This window comes from Epinephelus fuscoguttatus, linkage group LG1 (genome assembly GCF_011397635.1).
Source record: "Epinephelus fuscoguttatus linkage group LG1, E.fuscoguttatus.final_Chr_v1".
In the NCBI taxonomy this organism is placed as follows: domain Eukaryota; kingdom Metazoa; phylum Chordata; class Actinopteri; order Perciformes; family Serranidae; genus Epinephelus; species Epinephelus fuscoguttatus.
The window spans coordinates 1,727,486-1,749,325 of NC_064752.1; the positions used below are offsets into that span (position 1 = coordinate 1,727,486).

A 21,840-nucleotide genomic window follows, 5' to 3' on the forward strand; every position below is an offset into this window, starting at 1 on the left:
TCGACAGGAAGTGACCGCCACGAGACGGCGTATCATCTCTAGTCAACAACTCTCTGTGCTTCCGATCTGTAATGTTGACAGGAAGTGACCACCATGAGACGGCGTATCATCTCTAGTCAACGACTCTCTGTGCTTCTGATCTGTAACGTCGACAGGAAGTGACCGCCACGAGACGGCGTATCATCTCTAGTCAACAACTCTCTGTGCTTCTGATCTGTAACACTGACAGGAAGTGACCACCATGAGACGGCGTATCATCTCTAGTCAACAACTCTCTGTGCTTCCGATCTGTAACGTCGACAGGAAGTGACCACCATGAGACGGCGTATCATCTCTAGTCAACAACTCTCTGTGCTTCTGATCTGTAACACTGACAGGAAGTGACCACCATGAGACGGCGTATCATCTCTAGTCAACAACTCTCTGTGCTTCTGATCTGTAACACTGACAGGAAGTGACCACCATGAGACGGCGTATCATCTCTAGTCAACAACTCTCTGTGCTTCCGATCTGTAACGTCGACAGGAAGTGACCACCATGAGACAGCGTATCATCTCTAGTCAACGACTCGGTCACTTGAGAACCAATAGTTATAAAACACGTGCGCGAAATAGTAATAAAACGCGCGCAAATTAGATTTCTAATTTGCGTCCGTGCGTTTTAAAAAAAATAACATATGCATGTCACCTCCCGGTCTCCGTACAAACACATGCATTTTAGCTAAAAATCCTTCTACTGGAGTCTGGCCTTTGTCCCACACTTAACTCTCTAGTGTTTGTTCCCTGGTGTGTTTCTTTAAGGGTCCTCAGGAGCCTGTAGTGTCTCTATGTTTTACTTTCTTTTGTTGCTTTGTTTTAATTGTTATACTGCTTTTGTTGTTATTGACTGTACTTTTTATTGTTTGGTTGTTTCGTTGTACTTTGTGAAGCACTTCACTGTGTGAGGTGCAAAATCAAATACATTTATTATCATCATAAGAGAGCATAGATAAGTTTCACCTTCAGTTCAGTTTGCATACTAATGTTTTACCTAAAAATACATGTTCGTGCAGTGCTGAGCAAACAAAAGGATTAATGACACTTTGATTATTCTGCATGAGCTGTGAGAGTGTTTGGATGTTTTGATATAGTTTTCCTGTTGTCAAGTGTGGTCCCCAATCAATCAGTAAATCAATAGGTTTGCCATTTTCCCGTGGACGCATACGAGGAAAAGTTTTCTTCACAACAACATTCAAGGTAACGCAGCATGACTAATTGATCTACAAATAATCATTTTGTGGTTGAAGTATTCCTTTAATAACACAACTCAGTAAACAGCTTTCAAGTCGACGTGATTGGGCCTTGAAGTTGTTCTGGCTGATACAGACTGTAATAGTTGGTCCCCCAAAAAACATCCGAATGGTGCGTCACTTGACATGTTGCTGCTGCATTAACTCCTTTAGTTTCTTAAAGGTTGAAGGTCCAGAGTATATGGTGAATGAGATAAGAAAGAAGCATCTTTCCTCAGCTGTTAGTGAATTCAAACTGATCTTATCATCGTTACTGCTCAAATACTTCCAGGTCATTTCACTCAGTTTGAAACCTTGCTGAGCAAAACAGACTTTTCGACTGCAGCCGCACTCCTCTACTTTTTGGTTATGTTGTTTGTTCATGTTTTGAGCGTATTTATTTTTTTCATTTTTGTGCACAGTTTTTTTTTTTACAAACGCCATCAAACCCTCTGGCACTTCACTGGTTTTGTCTGGTGAAACAAACATGAATCAAACAGCAGGTGAAGATCATACCTGCCTACAAGTGTCCTCCTCCCAGTGTCTAACCAGTTATTACAAGGCTTTTGTGAGTAGCCACAATAGTAAAGTGGAGTGTCACGCATGGCATCAAATCCAGGTCGTTGACTGACACGCGAGTCAACACTTCATCTGTGTTTTGTTTCGGCAAAAGCTTTTTACAGCTCGAAAAAATGTTTGACAAACCATCAGAAACACATCACTGAGACTGTTTAAAGGCTTTTTTCTCACTTTTGACAGAGCAGGCTGTGTTTCTGTTAAACAATCCATCTTTTTATCTCTTTGCAGTCAGTGTGCAGTTCATACAGAGCATGGAAATGAAGCTGATGATCTTTTTATCAGTCTCATTTCTGACTGTTTTTATGCCTCCACACCGGTGATGGCCGCAGGCATTATGTGCTCAGGTTGTCCGTCCTTCCATCCATGTCATTCCTGTGAATGCGATATCTAAAGAACGCCTCGAGGGAGTTTCTTGAAATTTGGCACAAATGTACACTTGGACTCAATGATGAACTGCTTAAATTTTGGTTGTCAAATGTCAAGGTCACTGTGACCTTGTTTGACTCATTGTGTCTTTCTTGTGAACGTGATATCTCAAGAACGCCTTAAGGGAATTTCTTCAAATTTAACAAAACATTCATCTGGACTCAACAATGAACTGATTAGATTTTGATGGTCAAGGATCAAAGGTCAAGGTCACTATGACCTTGCATAAATCTCATTCTCATGAATATGATATGTCAAGAGCGCCTTGAGGGAATTTCTTCAAATTTGGCACAAACATTCACTTGGACTCAAAAATGAAGTGATTGGAATTTTGTGGGTCAAAGGACATTGGTCCTTGTCAAAGGACAAGGACAAGGTCAAAGGTCAGTGTGACCTCACAAAATGTGTTTATGGCATGTGAATTCTCCATAACTCAAGAATTCACATGGTAATTCTGACCAAACTTGACACAAATGTCTAACAGGATAAAATAATGAAGGTCAAAAGGTCAAAGGTCAGCTTGACTGTGACATCATCATGTTTTAACGTCATATCTCAGGAACAGAAGGGGAGACATTTGGTCAGATACTGAATTGGTGACTCTAATCTTGAAACTGTGCTGATTGTATAGATCTTCTGTGTGTGGACTGGTGGGCGGAGTCATGAAGCTGCAGGGCGGTGATTATAGTTTTAAAAAGAACTAAGATAAAATCACCTTTCAGTTCAACATTTTTGACGGCTCCTCTATTGTCAGGGTTGTCTGTTGCTGCTCTTGGTTGCCAGATAATCAGGTATCCCCCATCTCCCCTGACTTCCAAACATCCCCAACATTTTGCAGAGGGACAGGGATGGCAGGAAGCCAAAGCATGAACTGAGGAAACATAACATACACTGTAATTCTCCACTCAGTAATTGAATAATTGGCCCTTTTTTAGTCGTATACTTAATGTGCACGTGAGCCAGCGGGTGTTTTTATGGGACACACCTGACATTAGAAAATAGGTTACACAGACAACTTTCCAAACACTTGCTAAGCTTCAACCGCCACCAAAGGGCAGCAACTTTAGGGCACGGACTGATTCATGAGTCAACTCTTTATGTTTGTTTGTTTCCTGGTAACAAAGCTCCTCACAGCCTGAGTAAGTGTACGCCAGCCCTGAAAGAAAAATAAAAGTTATCATTGAAGTTCTTGGAAGATATTATTTTATTCATCCTTGAAAGAGCACGCCAGACACTTTTCCCCGCTCCCTACAGTCTTTGTGCTTTGGCAACTCTGCAAGGACCTGACAGCGACATACAGGAGAGAGATGTTGAGGTGAAATGAGAAGTTATGTGAGATTGCTAACATAAAGTCCTAATCATCCCCTACACACTCTACATGTGTAGTTACAACAGTCAGTTTCATAAAATACCACAACGTTTGCTTTTGTGAGAAACAACCCATGTAGAGTTCCCTGGAAAACAAAGTAAAATTGTGTTTACATTCAGTGTCAGTCACCAGAACACCTTGAGCTCTAAATGTTAATTGTGTTAAATGCATTTCCCTCCGCCATAAAACATTTGCAAAGTCTAGTTTTTGGCCAGGTGTGCAAGAGTGAGCAACTGTTTCTGTCATTCTCTTTCTTCTGTCCTTTTTCTTCTTTTTTTTTTTTTTTTGCCTTTATTTAATATTATCGCATCAAGCAGGATTTTGCAGGGTGGCAGGTAACTTCTAAATTATTGTGGTCATAGGGGGTTCAAATATAGTAGAGAAGCAATGGTTTAAAAAGAATAGTCCTCTCCTTTTATAGCCCCAAATTGTTTGGAGTTTCCGTAGAAACGTAGCTTATACAAAAATGGCAAAAAAGGCAAATAATTAAATATTAGTAATTCTGTTCTTTTTCTCATGCAGTGTCTTTCTTATCAGATTGTCCCTTGTTGAATGTGTGTTAAATCTAAAAGAAAAACACCAACAAGAACAAGACAAAACAACAACAATTAAACAGTTAAAAAAGCTTAACTCTCTTGCTCCTACAAACAACAAAAAAAGTAACAGGTTTTTATATTACAAAAAAAGAAAAGAAAAAAAGAATAGATAAATAACTGATGAAACCCCCTGATTTGAAATGAACTGTTTATGTTTGTTTGTTTGTTTGTTTGTTTGTTGTTGTTTTTCTGTTGTCCATTCTTACTTTATTAATCACAAGATTTCTGAATATCTTGGATTGATATTATTATATATTATTAATAATTTAATTTTGAGTTTTTGAAGGATGTCACTCATCTTTCATTGCAATTGATGTTTTCAGCTCTCAGGTATTGTTGTGTTAAATAAATAAATAAATAAACAGATAAATAATTTCTTTGTCACAATACAGGAAACAATATGGCGTCCGCTTCCTGTTCACACAATCTCGTATTACAGCCACACAGTGCCTTGAAATATGTCTTTGAAGACATTTTGGGTGATTAAAAGGCAGCACAATAACATAATCTTGATTTACATTTGAGCAGCACCGCCTCGTTTTACCGTTTAATCTCAGTTTGAGAGAAAGAGAAACAAAAGCAGAGACGGCGGCTCTCTCTCTTGGTGCTTCTACACTCTTTGTGTCTGTAATGGCGGAGAGCAGCATCCGGTCTCTTTCTACGTATAGCTTTCACTTATATCTATAAGTGAAAGCTGCTGCAAAAATATGGCTAATTGTTTTTGTATGGTGTTGCATAGATGGCTACTGACATTAGCATGCTAACCAGCTAGCGCCGGGCCGCCCAGTAAACACTGTAACCTTAGCTAATGGCAGATAAGCTAACATTAGCACTGTAGCTAACGGCAGCTAAGGCTCCACCTTTGAAAAAGATCTGTGTGTAACTAATGGATGGACAGCTAGAGGACGGCTAACAGCAACTGTTTTCAACAAGGACAAGTGGATATATAGTCACAGAAGACACCAGTGTGGGATTTATTGTTATGGATATAGTTCACAAAGTCTCCAAAAAGACACCGGAGTTCATGGCTGGACATAAAACTAATGCACAGGAGCCCTTATTGGAGATACGCTACGGCTAATGTTAGCTTCTGGGCAAGAAAAGGTAAATCTCTCATTATGTTACAATATTCTATAATAGTTGCAGTATCTGTAATTTTTAAATTAATTTTAATTTGGTTTTTAATAATTAATTTACAACACCTGAAGTCGTTCTTCAGTACACCACAGGATGGAGACTGTACCACCATGCAGGTGCGACACCGCCCCTCTGAACTATAACAGTCATCTAACATCCTGTCCACTGTTCAGCTCACTACCTCAGGCTGCGGGACAGTAACGTTACACGTGGCCTATCATTTGTTCAAGAAAATCCTGATATAGATTTGGGGACAGTGACATGGCTGATAGCTAACTGTGTTGTTGTTAAACATACTGTCAGACTATATTTAGGCTACTCTTTGTCAACTGTATGTAGTGTTATTGACTTTGCTAGCATAAAGTGAGCTTTCTGGCTAACAGCTGGGCCAAATGGTTCCCTGAGCTGGGCGGACTGGATTATCTCCTGTTGCTCGGGTGTATCTAAGGCCATGTTTACATGAAAACCATCCACTGAAAACAGAATCGTTTCTCATTTTCGTTTTGAGAAAAGATTTGATAACAATCGCTGTGCACACGGATCCGCAAAAATGACCAAAAATGCTGCAGTATACATGCCAGGCCAGTAGTTGGTGGTGTGACGCTTACGCTTCCTTCGACAGAGCAATGATGTATAAACAAGCAAAATGGCAACCGCGTGAACGTTTGTCCGGACAGACGACGAGGTGGGGTTGCTACAGTAAATCTACACTATGATGGGGAAGCGTTGATAAATTCAATAGGGTGAGCAGCACAAGCAGAGCTCGGGAGTTCGCCATTGTTGTTGTGATGGTCGACTTTTTCGAGCATGCCTAGTGACTGGAAGCGTAATGAGCATGTGCGAAAAGTCTCCGTTTTCAGAGGAACTCCATATTGCAAGTTCACATGACAACAGAGACATTGCTGTTTCCAAACAAATGCACTCTGGAACCCATTTTCAAAACGTTGCGTTTTCAGGCACCCAAAACGCTGCTGTCGTGTGAACAATCGGCCAAAACGCAACTAAAGTTTACCGTTTTCAGTTGAAATCGTTGTCGTGTAAACGGGACCTAAGGTTTGTCCTATTCACTGGAGTGGTGAGTAACGTTTCCATTGCATTGGAACCTGCAATGACTGTTCTAGGTGTTAGGTAAGGCGTTAGGGGGCGGCAGTAGCTCAGTCCATAGGGATTTGGGTTGGGAACTGGAGGGTCACTTGTTCGAATCCCCGTCCGGACCAAAATATGGAGCATGGACTGGTGGCCCTGGAGGGGGCGCCTCACCAAGGGCAGCCCCCTCATTCTGACATCTCTCCACTTTGTGCATGTATAGGTCCAGTTTGTGCATGTGTGTGTCTTTCGGACCTGTGTGTAATTGACATGTGAAAACATTGAATTTCCCCTCAGGGAGATTAATAAAGTAAATAAACTTAAACCCTCAGGTGTTACTAAAGAAACTTTTGCGATAAACTTAAGATTCTGACAGCAAAAAACCTAAAAATATAAATGAATATTCTTATTTTTTATTTCTTTGGTAAGTGACCATGGTGTAAGCAGGACAATGCCCTTCCAGGCGTCCATTATCACTATTATATATATATACAGCCTTGGTGGAGGCTGCTGAGCATCGGACAGTTCACACCTCCATGTTGACTGTCCTATATGATATTGTTGACCCCAGAATTAAGTAATATAGTGTTCTGCTCAGTATGTAAGATAGCTCTTGATGGTGAGACAGACTCCTCTGCTTTACAGCACTAGGGCTGCCCCCCCCCCCCCCAACTAAGACTGTTCCTAGTGGACCAACAGTCCTCATCAGGGTCCATTAGTGGACCAGCAGTCCTCATCAAGGTCCATCAGTGGACCAGCAGTCCTCATCAGGGTCCATCAGTGGACCAGCAGTCCTCATCAGGGTCCATCATTGGACCAGCAGTCCTCATCAGGGTCCATCAGTGGACCAACAGTCCTCATCAGGGTCCATCAGTGGACCAGCAGTCCTCATCAGGGTCCATCAGGGTCCATCAGTGGACCAGCAGTCCTCATCAGGGTCCATCAGTGGACCAGCAGTCCTCATCAGGGTCCATCAGTGGACCAACAGTCCTCGTCAGGGTCCATCAGTGGACCAGCAGTCCTCGTCAAGGTCCATCAGTGGACCAGCAGTCCTCGTCAGGGTCCATCAGTGGACCAGCAGTCCTCGTCAGGGTCCATCAGTGGACCATCAGTCCTCGTCAGGGTCCATCAGTGGACCATCAGTCCTCATCAGGGTCCATCAGTGGACCAACAGTCCTCATCAGGGTCCATCAGTGGACCAGCAGTCCTCGTCAGGGTCCATCAGTGGACCAGCAGTCCTCGTCAGGGTCCATCAGTGGACCAACAGTCATCATCAGGGTCCATCAGTGGACCAGCAGTCCTCATCAGGGTCCATCAGTGGACCAGCAGTCCTCGTCAGGGTCCATCAGTGGACCAGCAGTCCTCGTCAGGGTCCATCAGTGGACCAGCAGTCCTCATCAAGGTCCATCAGTGGACCAGCAGTCCTCATCAGGGTCCATCAGTGGACCAGCAGTCCTCGTCAGGGTCCATCAGTGGACCAGCAGTCCTCGTCAGGGTCCATCAGTGGACCAGCAGTCCTCGTCAGGGTCCATCAGTGGACCAGCAGTCCTCATCAGGGTCCATCAGTGGACCAACAGTCCTCATCAGGGTCCATCGGTGGACCAACAGTCCTCATCAGGGTCCATCGGTGGACCAACAGTCTTCATCAGGGTCCATCGGTGGACCAGCAGTCCTCATCAGGGTCCATCAGTGGACCAACAGTCCTCATCAGGGTCCATCAGTGGACCAGCAGTCCTCATCAGGGTCCATCAGTGGACCAACAGTCCTCATCAGGGTCCATCAGTGGACTAGTCTCCTGCATGTTTCTGATATTGCTGTAATGATGAAATGATATATTTTGAGTTGAAGGTGTGAGAAAGAATAGTATCAGTAACATTGTTAACACTGTGCTACATTACAGAGAAATACAAACCGTACTAATGAACCTTCATTAATATAGGCCTATATTTTATCTCCAAGTGCACGTCACACACTGAGCGAGCCGCCTGTTAATGACGCTGTGGGCTAATGGGCATGTAGCTACTTCCATGTTTCAGATGATACGTCATGTTTGTAGTCGACCAATGAAGATGAGTTTACATATCACCTTGGGTTCGTCCTTCACCTTCTCAAAATGATCCCACACTTTGGATTTCCTGCCCGACATGTTATTAACTAGCCTGTGGAATAACCGCAGGTACCAGCCCTGGAGATTAACCTGACTCCTGTCTGACTGCTGAGCGTGGACACTTCCTGTGTCTGTCCTTTCAAAGTAAAGTCTCACATGGTCCAGTCATATAGGTTTGGATTTATTTTGACAAGGCGCAGCTCCTGATAGAGTTTCACTTTTCCTTCTGTGACTAAGTGACCAATGAAATCTTTTCTCTTCTGGTCGACTTCCAGTGAGCAGCCCTACGGTACATAGTTTATTTTCAGATAACTTTTTATGACACAGCTATTTATTTTTCACTTTCCCCATTGGACAGCTGCATGAGGCACTAAACCGAATTGCAAAGTATACTGGCATGCTAATATTAAGCCTTTATGACTCCAGGGCTGCCCCCTAATAGTCCACCAAACGTTAGTTGACCAGAAAGATCATTATTGACACACACTGGCCAATTAGCTGTATTATCGTAAGTGTATGGACAGTCTTGTGAGCCACAGTGCATCTTTTTTTAATTTTTTGGGCAAGAGACTCTGAGATAGTGTCCCCCTCAGAAACACACATGATGTATAAATCTATGAATCTGCTCATAACTATTATTTTAGTAGCTTGGTATTGTATGCACCATAAAATGGTATGTTTATACACAGCACCTCAGGCCATACATTAATTTAATGTGCAACTTTATATATGTGTATATAAATATACATATATATATATATATATATATATAAAACAAAATTATCTTTACAGGAGCAGGTGCAGTTGTTCCCATATGTGAATATTTGGATTTTGACCACTTCGCCTCTGTAAAGGAAAGGACAACGGCCGTCCTCTTCAAACAGGTTGAGTCAAATGAACCCTCTCTGTCTCTCTGTCTCTCCGTCTGCCTTTCTGTTTGTCTCTTTGCTCAGTTTTAGCTAAACGGCCCACTGAGGCTGTGGTTGTGAAGTGGCTGCTCAGTTGTTGATGTTGTGGAGGTTATATATATATGTATATTACTTTAAATGTTCTGTACCATGTTTGCTTTGACATTTAAGTTGTGTCAGTCTGTACTGTCTCCACACATTGACACAGTCAGCACCATGGACAGAGCCCGTGGGGTCTTTTAATGGACACTGACATTTCCTCTGAAGTTTCTGAATTTTGGATTTGTGAGCAGCAAAGAAATCAAATGAGTGGTTTGTAAATGTGCATTCAAGGACACACAGTTGTTTACATAGTGCGTGAGCCCCGTCTGACCCGGGTGATTTAAATGCGGTAGAGCCATGGCTGTTGATAGCAGACATGGCAGTTGGCTGACACCGTTGGCATTAAACTTGTGACCATTTAGTTACCATATCTGTTTTTCCTTTTTCAAAATGCAGTGACGTATAATGCAGCTTTATTTCCATGTAGAATAATAAGTGGTTCAAGACTGCGAAACTGCGTCACAGCTGCTTTTTATTGACTCGTTGTTTTCCACACATAGTCTGGAATTCATTATGTGTGTGTGGCAGGTGTGTGTGTGTGACCTTAAAATACCTATGCATGTGTTTGTGTCGCTGTTGTGTCATTTTGATGGGTAGGCTGGAGAGAACCTGTGTTCGTCAATGTGAACCTGAGTGCCGTTATAAACAGAGACCACCGACATTATACACCAAACATTTCATTGTGCTGCTTTCTCCCGCACCGCTATCCCATACCACACACTAAGAAATCAAAGTACAAGAATGGACCTAAAAAGGTACATATGCTTTGTCGCCCCAGCAGTACCCTAGCAGAGTACAAGTATGTACCTTTGAACAAGGTACATACTTGTACCTTCTTGTCTGTACCTCTAAAGGAATATTTCTGTACCCCTAGCGATAAAAATGTACCTTCATGTCCTGGTACAAAAATGTACCTATTGGAAAGGTACAGAACTTGTACCTGATGAGGTACAGCTGGAGCGACATGCCATTTTGTACCTTTAAGAGACAAAAACATACCCTTAAATTCAGAGACACAAACATTTGCAATTATTCACCAAAATTTATTAAAAGTATTAATTAGTTTACATCCATTAACAAAATCACTTTTACATGTAAACTAAGCCAAACAAAAAAACAGTGCTTTTCATTGCGTAACATGTTAAAGTTGAGTACAAAATTGAGTAAAAACCACACTTACAAAATACAAATTCATAACTCATGCAGGGTAAGATTCAATTTCTTAACTGTTATGACACTTAAACTGGAGACATCAGGCTTTTCTGAGCCATTCATGAAACAGTTTTAAATGCAAAACACTTCAAATCTGAGTATAAAGTACAGAACAAAATTCAAATTTATAACTCATACAAGATATTAATTCTGCATAAAACACAACATTAACAAAATGAAAACATGCGGTATGCGTTTCAATTCCTTCAGAGCTTAACACAAAACTGAAAGCATCAGGCCCAATGAGCTGTTCATTAATCAGCTTTTAATGCAAAACACTCAAGCAGTTAAACACATCCAGCTATCCTGAAACTTTCTGCAGACTTGTTTTCATATTTACTTTTGTCCCTGTTTACACTTACCATTAACAGCCATACCTGATGATCAGAGTGTCAATCTGTATTTTGCACTTTAAGTTTAAATCACTTATCTGGCTACAATCTGGACAGGAGACTTGTGTTAATGGCAGGTGTAAAAAGGGGCAAAAATTCTGTCTCGTAATACTTGCACAACACGAAGCATTCCATTCATCTGCCCTTGCCAAAACCTTGCAAGCATTTATACAAAATGTCTCAATCCAACATACAAATTATCGTCAACTGTGTATGTGTCAAGTGATGTGTGGTCCAACTCATCTCCAGGTTTGAGCAAAATCCAATCACTGTCTACTTTTACACGATATGCATGAAAATGTGAGTCAAAGAACAATGGAAGCAACATTTTACTGCAAAGCACCCACATGGTATCAATGTTAATAATGTATTTGATCTGCCCAAACACAGGAATTTTTTCAACATGTAAAAGGTCCAATGTCAACACATCTCTAACAGCATACTTGATATTGTCTACAGTCATTTCAGAGACACGCTGAATTATTTTTCCCTCTAATTCTACATCTCTGAAGTTGACACTTGCTTTTAGAGCAGTCTGAAGGTCAATGGGTAGAGACAATAATGGTGTGCTGACACTTCTACCAGGCACCTTTTCAAAATCACCCAAGATATTCATAGGGGAAAATTCCCAACATTGTTTGAGCTGGTGACGATTACTAAGGGTCACTGTTATGTTTATAAAATTTCGACAGTTATTAGTCAGATTCTTAAAATACTGATGCTTTCCTTCGAATCTCATACACCAAAGAGAACGAAGAGGACCATACAATGACATAAGTCTTGGATAATGTATAAGATAATGACATTTAGGTGTTAAAACGGTTCCAAATACCTCTGTCATCTCAGAGAGGAATGCAGTTACAAGTAATCCTAGACATGCCAATTCATCTTTCCTCACTTTAGCTGCCATGACAATATCTGCAATATCTCTACATAATAATAACACGTGCCAGTATCTGCTGCCAGGAGGAATACGGTGCCCCATTATAAAAGGCAACAATCTAAAAAGACACCATTTTTGAGTAGCTGTTCCTGCAATCCCTGAAGTTTGGAGAAGTCGTTCAGACAACAGCACAGGCTTATTGGCCTTGTCATTCTGACCTATGCAGAATTTTGAAGCTCTTCATTTAGCTCAGTTATAGTTATATGCTTTTGTCTGTGTGCTTCGCAAATAACATGCTTCATTGTCAGTGGAACAACTCCTCCAACATATCGTGCATGATGTCTGGAGGCAAAGACTTGGTCACATCAAAATAACCTAAAGCATCAAATGAATTAGGGCCATGTACACCATACAAAGCAGCATTTTCCTTGTTATGCTGGACACACTGGAGATGATATTCGTGGACTTCAGTGGTTCTCAGAACAAAATTATCTTCCAGGAATTTGTGTTTAACTTCTAAATGAGTTGCCATACAGTAACGACAAATTTGACCCGAGTTAAAACACTGGCGGAAGCCACCGATCATATGAGCTGACAGATTGTCAGCTGAAAAAGTTGCTAAAGCAGCATAAACTTTGTGCTCTGTTCCACAGACACTTATAATTAAGCCTTCAGTAGAAAGCCATTTCAAGTCATCTATCATTGGTTTCAATATGACGTCCATACCAAATTGTTTCACATGTGAATAACGAACCAGCAGAGCTAAGTGAATGTGCTTAAGTTGAGATCGATACTTTCCACTCAAATTTCCAATAGTGTAGTAAAATGCACACAACTTATATTTAGTTCTCTTGGAGCCTAAAGGGTTAACTATTTCAAATTCATCTTCATATAAATGAAGCCTTAAAGCATCTGGATGCTCTCTGAAAAACAAATGTTCCTTAAAATAAATACCATCTCTGTAATCCGTCAGAAGCTCTTCATCTTTGACCTCGTTATTTTCAGATATTATTTGATCCCAGACATCTTCATGAGAACAGTATTTCTTTAGAACTTCAGAGATGGGAACATAGGAATAGGTTCCTATTTTTTGCCCTGAAGAGCCTCTCAGTGTGTAGTGTAGAGGTTCTGTATAGTCCATCTTGGTCTTACAGTGTTCTTTAATCATGTGTGGAGAACGAACCACCTCATAAGCTTTATCAAAGAAATCAGATGAGTGCAAAACTTGCTGAAGTTCAGGGCACTTTGAAATATCAAAACCACTTTTTTCAAGATGGTGAGAAATAAATGAATCATAGTTTTCTTTGAAGAAACCAAAGAGAAATTTCACATCATCAGTAATGTCTTGTTGGACTGACAAATGTAGAAGGTTTTCTCTCTGCATTTAAGAATGAATCCAAACAGATTATCTCTGAAATCTTCTAATAGTTTATCTAAATTTGGCTCAACTGTTTGGGGATCAGAAGCACTTGGATCAGTCTCAGAATTTTGCTGATCCAGGTTCAAGCTATGTTGCTGTACTGTGGACTCAATGGGACAATCATTTCTATTATCAGAAGGCCTAAACACAAAGCATCTGTGCTTCCTGTACACATGTTTTCTAAAAGAATGGAAGCGGGAAAAAGTTGACAGGCAATCACCTACCCCACAGGTGATACTAAAATTTGGTTCATGTGCATGAACAAGTCCAACATGTTGGAGCAGCTTCCCTAGAGTAAATGTCCTTCGAGTGCACTTTGGGCACTGGTGCAGTTGAGGCATGATCTAACACAGAAGGTTAATCAGTCGGAGTACAGTTACTGGCAGGGGCTTGTCTCCCTCTTCCACAATACTGACAATGCACCTCTGAAGGAAGGTCAGTGTGTTTTTCAGGTGCAGTGGGTAGGTAATGTTGAAAGCAAAATACATACTGAAGGCTGTTATGAAGGCTTCATCAAGGCCTGTGCACTGGCACACATCTACTCCATCTACTTTCACCACACTAAGCCCTCTTCCTGTGATCGCCATTTTCCAGTCATTGTCCATCAGTTGTATGGTTGGATAGGGTGTAGCAGGGTCCCCCTAGGTAAGAAAAACATGTACAATATATCAACAATTATGTTAAATAATCTGACATGGGTTTAATCGGTACATAACCCATTTAAGTCTATGCCAGACTTTTCACATAATATATAATGTATTTCTATTCACATATTAAATAATTCTACAACTGAATCAACAAAATTTCAAATGCAATTAATCTTTCAGTTTAGCCATATTTTTTTCTGTATAAATGCAGCAAATTTACGTTGAAAATTTCCTGTAAACAGAGAGGTGGGCTTAAGGGCTTTACACTAACCTTATATTTTTCATACTACAAACAAACACAATATTAATACAGATGAAGACTGTGTTAGTTTTAAAAAGTTAATGTTTAAATCAAGCATATCTACATGAGGCAGTTAATTCCTGTATTCAAGCAATCTTTTCCTGAGCATGTATTTGCATGAGGTCTACCAGTACAGTAGGACAATCCAGATGCCTACCTCTCCCATTGTGATGTAGTGTTCAGTCTTTTCTCTGAAGATGGATGGCAAGAGGATAAGCCCGGCCCTTAAGTCGATTTCTGCAATGCAGAAAAATATCCTACATTCACGATCACACATTTTCAAGTGTGCAATGTGGTAATTACAGCAGATCTACTGTCAGGTTCATTAACAAGGTGACTGTCACTACCTGGTAGATCCTCAGCTAATGCATCCCGTCTTGCATCAGTGTACTGTTTTGCGAGGGGAGATTTTCCCTCGGCAAGTTTCAGCACATTTGGCAAAACTCGAGCAAAGCCCTCTTTGAAGCGATGACAGAAGCTACTTGTTGAAGGATGGATTCGATCAACCTCGTCAAAAAACTGTAGAATATACATGAAGACATTATTATTAACATTAAGTACATCATTTAAAGTAATTGTAAGTCATACAATTGCTGTTAAGCCTCAATACTATGGCTTTTACAGACTGTAACTGACTGTAACAGACTTTTAATTTATTTATTTTCAGTGACTGCAAATGTTACAATATTCTAAATTATTACACATATTGATAATGGTCCCCTGTAACATGCAAGTTTTTTCACTGTACATACTCCAGCAGGCGTCCTTAAGTATGGGTATTTGTTGAGTACATCCCCCACAGACATCCCTTCCATGATTTCGCGACGTCGCCAGGAAAATGTTCGCCATGCGGTCTTTGACAGTTGAGATGTCTGGATGCGTCTTCCGATACTCACTTTGTAGCACGTTCACATGGGCCTCAACAGATGCGGAATCCTCCCAACACAAATGTCCTTTGGAAAAAGGACAGAGACAGATAATGCTCAGATAGCGACAGATAATGACAGAGATATATCCTAAAAGTCTGCACACTCATTCTACATTAAGGAGCTTTGGATAAAAAATATCCACTGAACTGCATGAAATATTTGAGACATACAGTAGTGTCCAGTCAGAGGAAGGATGGGAGTAGAGTATATACAAAAAATATTTAAATGTCTATAATATCAGCCTCATATTGTCTTGCACTAAGTGTTAAAGTAAAAGTGATTAAAAATGTGAGTATAAGTTATGCATATGGCAATGGACTTACAAATGTTACATTAGCTGGCTTTCGGCACAAACTCATTGATGCACTGGTGGCTTTGGACTGTCTTGTGTGGCCAAACTTCTCTTTCAGCTTTCTGACTTCACTGTCGCTGAGAAGTGGTGCACGTTCTGCTTTAAATTTCCGCTTTAGGGACATGTGCCAGGTGTGCTAGTAAAATAAAACACATTTGATTATTTGCATAATTCAGCAGGTAAGGATTAAGTAACAATACCTTATGCAAATATATACATACAGATAAGTCAATGATTTAAAACAAAACAAGAATGCAACTTACATAGCCATTCCCCTCCATATCTCTCAGGAAAGGGTATTTCATAATCAGTGCTTTGGCAACTTGAATATATTCTGCGTTGGTTGGATACCTAGTTCAAAGGTAGCCATAAACTTTAAAACAACCTCTTAGTTTTGTCTAAAGATAATTTCACAATCTATGAGGATCACAAGTAGTTAAGTTGTAGTAGCAGAGGTTACAGTTATACTTACAGGGTGTATTCTGCCATCATTTCATACAGCACTCTGATTATTTTGTTGCGTAGTTTTGGTACTTTGTGACATGGTTCCTTGGCATCAAGCCTCATCTGGACATCTCTGGGAAAGGTTGGAAGGACAATCACAATGGGTAGTCTCTTGCGAGCTGGTCCACCACTGCAATGCAACAAGATTACAGTGTTTCCCAATTATGGACCATTGACCAGCAGACAGCCACAATATGTGCAAGTCTGTGACAAACTATAAGCTGAACCAAATTCAAGAAGACTGAGAAAACACCATATAATAGAAATTCTTCACCCAGAAAGCTCTTGCTCAGACCTGTTCTCGCTGCTCACATGGAAACTTAGAGTTTGGCATTATTGACAAAATCAAACCTATTTCTTAAATACCACAAACTTCTAGCATTGACAAAGCTCTTCAAGCTCATTTTCCTGTTCACATTTGTATGGACAACTCCAGAAAAAATATGATAGGTGGGTCTTATTAGCTCCCATTTTTTCTACAATAGATACAAGCCTTCTTTCAGGCTTTGATTTGGATTTATTTGGGTTAAACAATAGAACATACATGATAAAACATGTGGATTTGAACCCAGAGGATAGCATAATGAAGTACTAAAGCAGTTCCATTGTGGTCCTTGCTGGAAAACAGATAAAACATTCAGCTGTTTTTTTTTTTTGTTTTTTTTTTTTTAAGAAAGCCTAGGAATGAGGTTTAAAAAACATGCGGCAAAGATGTGACATTATTTTGGGATGACTACTCTATTAGTGGTTTTATAAAAGTATTTTCACACAAGAAAATGTTTTTAAAGAATCACTAGTAATGTGGATATAATGAATAAACAGGTAAAGCCATTCAATATTCATTTCACTCAAGATACAACTGTCTAATAAGTTGATGAAATTTAAACATTTTACTGTAAAGCTGCCTTTTAAGACCAGGAAAAGCCAGGATTAAGCTTAAAAAAAAATAAAATAATCCCACAATTTCTAGTTTCATTTCACAATGTCTCACTATATACCGTTATCAAAAAACAGAACCACACACCATGCAAATGAGCAGACAACAACCATCATTAAAAAAATATTGATTAATTTTTACGTTAGGCATATTAACCCCTTGAACACTTATTTTCCCTAAAATCCCCCCTTAGGTAGCTTCAAAGTTAGAGAAACACAAAATGTGTTTCCATATTGTAAGACAGTGGCACATCTATATTGTGTTGAAGAAATTAACCACAACTGCCTTTTAAAAGTTTCATGTACTTACTTTGGATCAGCTGAAGGCTGAGGCTGGAGCTCTGCTGTAGACTGAACTGGTACTGGCTCCAATGTAATGATGGTCTCACCCTCCTTGTATTGGTGCACAAACTGTTGAAATTTTATTTGCTTTTTGAAGGAACCATCAAACAGGTATCCAACCATGGCTTCAGTGAGTCCACAATCCACCGTTTCTCCATCCACGTCATTTTCTGAGACAGACATAGACACGCCACAAGACACAAACACACACACACACACACACACTCGCAAAATTACAACACAGTTATGGGCCAATAAGTGTTGAACACATGTATACACTTAGGTGCAACCAAATGTATGGGAGAGATGAGGAGAGCCATCGGCAAATGGCATTTTAACGTTAGCTTAACTGTATGAATGCTTGCTAGCTAAACCATGAGCTAACGTTAACGTTAGCGCACGATTCTGCCGTGTTGCATCCGAAATCCTGCAAGCTTAAACACACCAAGCTCGCTTTCAACTCGTGGACATTTCAAGGCAATTTGGCATTAACGTTACATAAAAACTACAAGCTACACGGCCAAAATGTAATTTAAAACTTACATGACAGAAGCACAGGCCGTCGGATCGAGCGCACGGTAAAGTCACTGTCGGAGGACGAGCAGAACGTTACTATGTCACGAGCACATGCCACAGCAAACTGCGGGAGGCAAGCGGGTTGCCACACCCAAGTCTGCAGGGCCTCCATAAGGGAGTGACAATGAATAACTTACAGGAAAAACAAGTCCCTACCTTATTTATACAGTCTATGGTCCCTACAGAGCTCAACGAAACCGTGTAAATACTTGTAATAACGTTACTTATAAAAAATAAAAAATATATTAAAATAGGGAGTAATAGTGATGGCAAGTGGAAGCATTTCAATCTGCTATACTGACAGTTTATTAACTAAATGAACAAAATTGCTCAAAAAGTATCCTGTCACAAAGTTAAACAGTTTACATTCTGAAATAGCTAATAAGAATGGAACTTAGCTGATCTGGAAACAAACCTATAATGTGGTTAATCTAGTAGTTAGGCTTGTTAAGTTAGCTAACGTTAACGTTAGCTAAGCATAAGTAGCATGAACAGAAATGAAAGGTCCAGTTAACTTACTTACCCCTGAATTTCCTTGCTTCTTCTTCATTAATTTGTATTCCAGCTTCAATTATTCTTTTGATTAAATCATCAGTGGACAAGCTCGACAAAGCAGGAAAGCTAATGGACATTTTGGTCTCAGCAGCCTTGTCTCAGGTTTTAGGAGCTTTTTCATGCCCGGGAAGGGATGCAGTGGAGCAGGGGTGGGGGCGGGGCGGTTGGTGAACCCAGATCACTGACCCCTGGTGGTCTTTCAAAGTAATGACATGAGGGTGATAGCCTCTTGGAATACACAACCATCATGGTACACTTTTACAGTCAATGATCCTACAACATTATATTCTAAAACTATTAAATTATCATTTGCATATCCACAATGCAATGTAAAGATTAGCTGAACTCACTAAAATACACACCCAGCTATTAATAATATATTAATGAAGCTCATAAAATTATCCCCAAGCCACACAGACCAAGAATTTGATGGAGTAGTAGTCTGTTTTATTTCAATAAACCCAACCCTCTGTTTAAATCAAGATTTTGTGATTGATTTGCTGCATAATTGTCTGTACCTTACAAGTACAATTATGTACCCTTTGCTGTCAGCAATGATTTTGTACCTTTAAAATTAAACAAAGGTCCACAATTATCAACTTAGGGACCTTTTCTGTACCTTACAGGGTACTTTTCTGACAAATGTACCTTTAGGTACAGAACTGATACCCCTATTTCTCTGTGTGCAGATGTTAAGCTTTTATGGGATTGGGCAGGCTTCAAAGGCCCTTTATGACTTCAAGAGTGTCGTAAAATATTTCCAGGAGGCACGTAAAAAAGCAATAATAAGCTTCTGTGACAGGTTGTGTTGCTTATGTAAGAAAACATTCAAAGAAGAAGTTTCTGTCTTTGCTTACCTTTTTGTTAAACAAGAGTTGCTTGACTGTGTGTGTGTGTGTGTGTGTGTGTGTGTGGGTGGGAGGGAGACTCTTGAATGCAGCGACTTGAACCTGCTGCCAAACATGAACATGATCTATATCAGCAGAAACGTACAGCAGGCGGTTATTTATAAAACCCAGACTATGTTGAATTGATCAAGAATAAATTGTGGGAAGGTGCAGAAGGATGGTGATGCAGTGTCATGAAACACATGCTGGCAGCGGACCGGCAGCAGTGCCTGCCTAATTAAACCAGCAGCACCTCTAGCCCGAGCGATAAATACTGACCCAGCTGGCTGCAAAACAGCTAGTGGGGAAAACAAAAACTTCACCGAATGGAGCCAACAGTGCTAACTTCTTCCTCCACAAGCCTAGGATGTGGCATATGGTCCCTTCTGCTGAGGAAATACTGGGCTTCCAGCGATCATCAACTAAAGACTTGTGAGGGCAAAGCAGAAGGCTGGCACTGCCACCCACCAACTGCAGCAGCCACCACCTTAGATCTCTGTTAGAGTCTTTTACATCAGTCGAAAACAGTCCCTGTGTTTGCTAAATAGTCGGTGCTTGTGTGTCTTAATCAAGAGTCATGGAATTAATGGGGTCCTTTTCAATGAAGCTGCTGCTACACTTAATAACACTTAATTACACTAATAATAAATAATTCTGTTGTGACTCGTTCCAGATTTTTAGGTGCAAGAATGGTGACTGACACATTTACAAGCAGTCAGTCGTATTTTGTATTTTGCAGTGCGTTTAAATTCGTACTTGACAAAATCAGATCTGTGTCTGTCAGAGGTGGTCAGCTACAGCACTGCTCTCCAGCTATTTCGGTGCAAGTCGGAGTGTTTGGGGCCACAAAATAATGAGTCTGGTAAAAAAAAATAGACTTGTGTATTGTGTCTGCATGTGCAGTATCACCATCTTTGTGGCAGCCTAAAGTTAGAGGCCAGGTTGTATTTCAGACGACTTTCGAGTGACCAGCAAATAGCAGATACAAGTGAAAGCTTTATCACAAATGACACAGCACAAGACAAGCAGGGGGAACTACACCAACAAAGTGGAGCAATCTAAAGTTGGGTTAGAGTTCCGTATTTCTGTGAAACTGGTGATTTACACCCTTCACTGTGTTTGTGTGGTAGGATGGGTTTTCTGTTTGACAGATATTGGGGAGAGGGGTCGTAGAAGTTGTAGACAATAACAACTAAATGGAGTATTGACAACGGGAAGATAAGAAGAGGTATTAAAAGAGGAGAGAAGGAAGATGGAGGAAATTAGCAGGTTGAAGCAAAACAAACAAAATAAGATTTAGTAAATGAATTACAAAGACACTGTCATGGTCTTTGGAAGGGTCCTAAGGTTAAAGAGATCCAGGTGTTTCTCTGGGGGACGTCAGGACCGCTGAGTCAGGGCAGAATTTTATGTTTTTATTTTTTTAATTGTTTTTCTTTTTTGTTTATCTGTGATTGTTTTATCCCCCTCTTTTTGTCCTAATTTTAAATTTTAAGCTCTTTTCTCCTTCTCCTCTTCCTGGTTTTCTTGCTCGTGCCTGCTTTAAATCACCCCCAGACCCGCAGGAGGGAGCTCGCCAAAGGGTAGTTTAAGTCAATTAATTCAGACTCTTTCCCACTACACAAAAAACCCACTAACACCTGCTGACATCTGACTTTTGGATTTAGTGGGAGAAGTTACAATCGACACTCACTGCTGGGTCATGGGTATTTATTGGCTCCGGCTTTGATTGGCTCCAGTTGGTGCTGATGAAAATACAACACAATACAACATGAGTGGACGCGCTAATTTTAGCCCCATGGCCCGTTACAAAATATTATTAGTCTCCGCCCAAGCAGCGCTCAAACATCGATCTAAGGCCAAATCCCATTTCTTACCCTTAAATCTTCATTTGGTATTGAGTGTCCTCGTTTGCGAGATAACCCTTGACGAGGGAAGTGAGAAATATTCGGGTAGAGATCTGTCCCTAAGAAATGAGACACCACTTCATGCAAATCGGCGTGGCAGATGTGCAGGCACATGTCACGCCTAGTAGCGACGCAATGAAAATGCCGGCTCCAGCGCTTGTGTTGTGGCGTGTGCTATATATATATTTTTCCGTCTGATGAATCAACGCAGAAGAAATGCTGAAAACAGGAGGCGCCTACGACGTCTTCTAGTTCTCATCGATTTTGTTTGGGTATTTAAATATTTTGACGCTGTGTTCAACAGAGTTGCTGATGAGTTTACGCTAGTCCAACCATCTGTTGTTTGTATAGCCTACATTCCGATCATACAGTAACAAATTGTTTTCCAAAATTTGCCGAAGTTGCTGACTTCGAAATTTC

General features: G+C 40.5%; 1 protein-coding gene and 1 long non-coding RNA gene across 2 annotated transcripts; both read right to left on the reverse strand.

Annotated features, from left to right (window-relative positions):
* Positions 1-13,443: 13,443 nt before the first annotated feature.
* On the reverse strand, positions 13,444-15,234 carry LOC125895040 (uncharacterized). The gene is made up of 4 exons (XR_007450134.1): positions 15,185-15,234; positions 14,780-14,951; positions 14,590-14,669; positions 13,444-14,125 (listed from the first exon to the last, which is right to left on the reverse strand). It is a non-coding gene; the product is annotated as an uncharacterized LOC125895040 (long non-coding RNA).
* A 106-nt stretch (positions 15,235-15,340) lies between these two features.
* Positions 15,341-18,996, reverse strand: LOC125887354 (uncharacterized). The gene is made up of 6 exons (XM_049574102.1): positions 18,595-18,996; positions 17,464-17,665; positions 16,186-16,347; positions 15,977-16,064; positions 15,685-15,849; positions 15,341-15,385 (listed from the first exon to the last, which is right to left on the reverse strand). The coding sequence occupies exons 1-6, from the start codon at positions 18,701-18,703 to the stop codon at positions 15,341-15,343; spliced, it is 771 nt and encodes a 256-aa protein (XP_049430059.1). The 5' UTR covers positions 18,704-18,996.
* Between the last annotated feature and the right edge of the window lie 2,844 nt (positions 18,997-21,840).

Excerpts from the sequence above, each read along its gene's own strand:
- LOC125887354 (XM_049574102.1), bottom strand. The coding sequence starts at position 18,703 with ATGTCCATTAGCTTTCCTGCTTTGTCGAGCTTGTCCACTGATGATTTA. Across the intron at positions 17,666-18,594 it reads AGAAGCAAGGAAATTCAGGG|AAAATGACGTGGATGGAGAA; the intron begins GTAAGTAAGTTA and ends TGTCTGTCTCAG. Across the intron at positions 16,348-17,463 it reads CAGCCTTCAGCTGATCCAAA|TGGTGGACCAGCTCGCAAGA; the intron begins GTAAGTACATGA and ends GTTGCATTGCAG.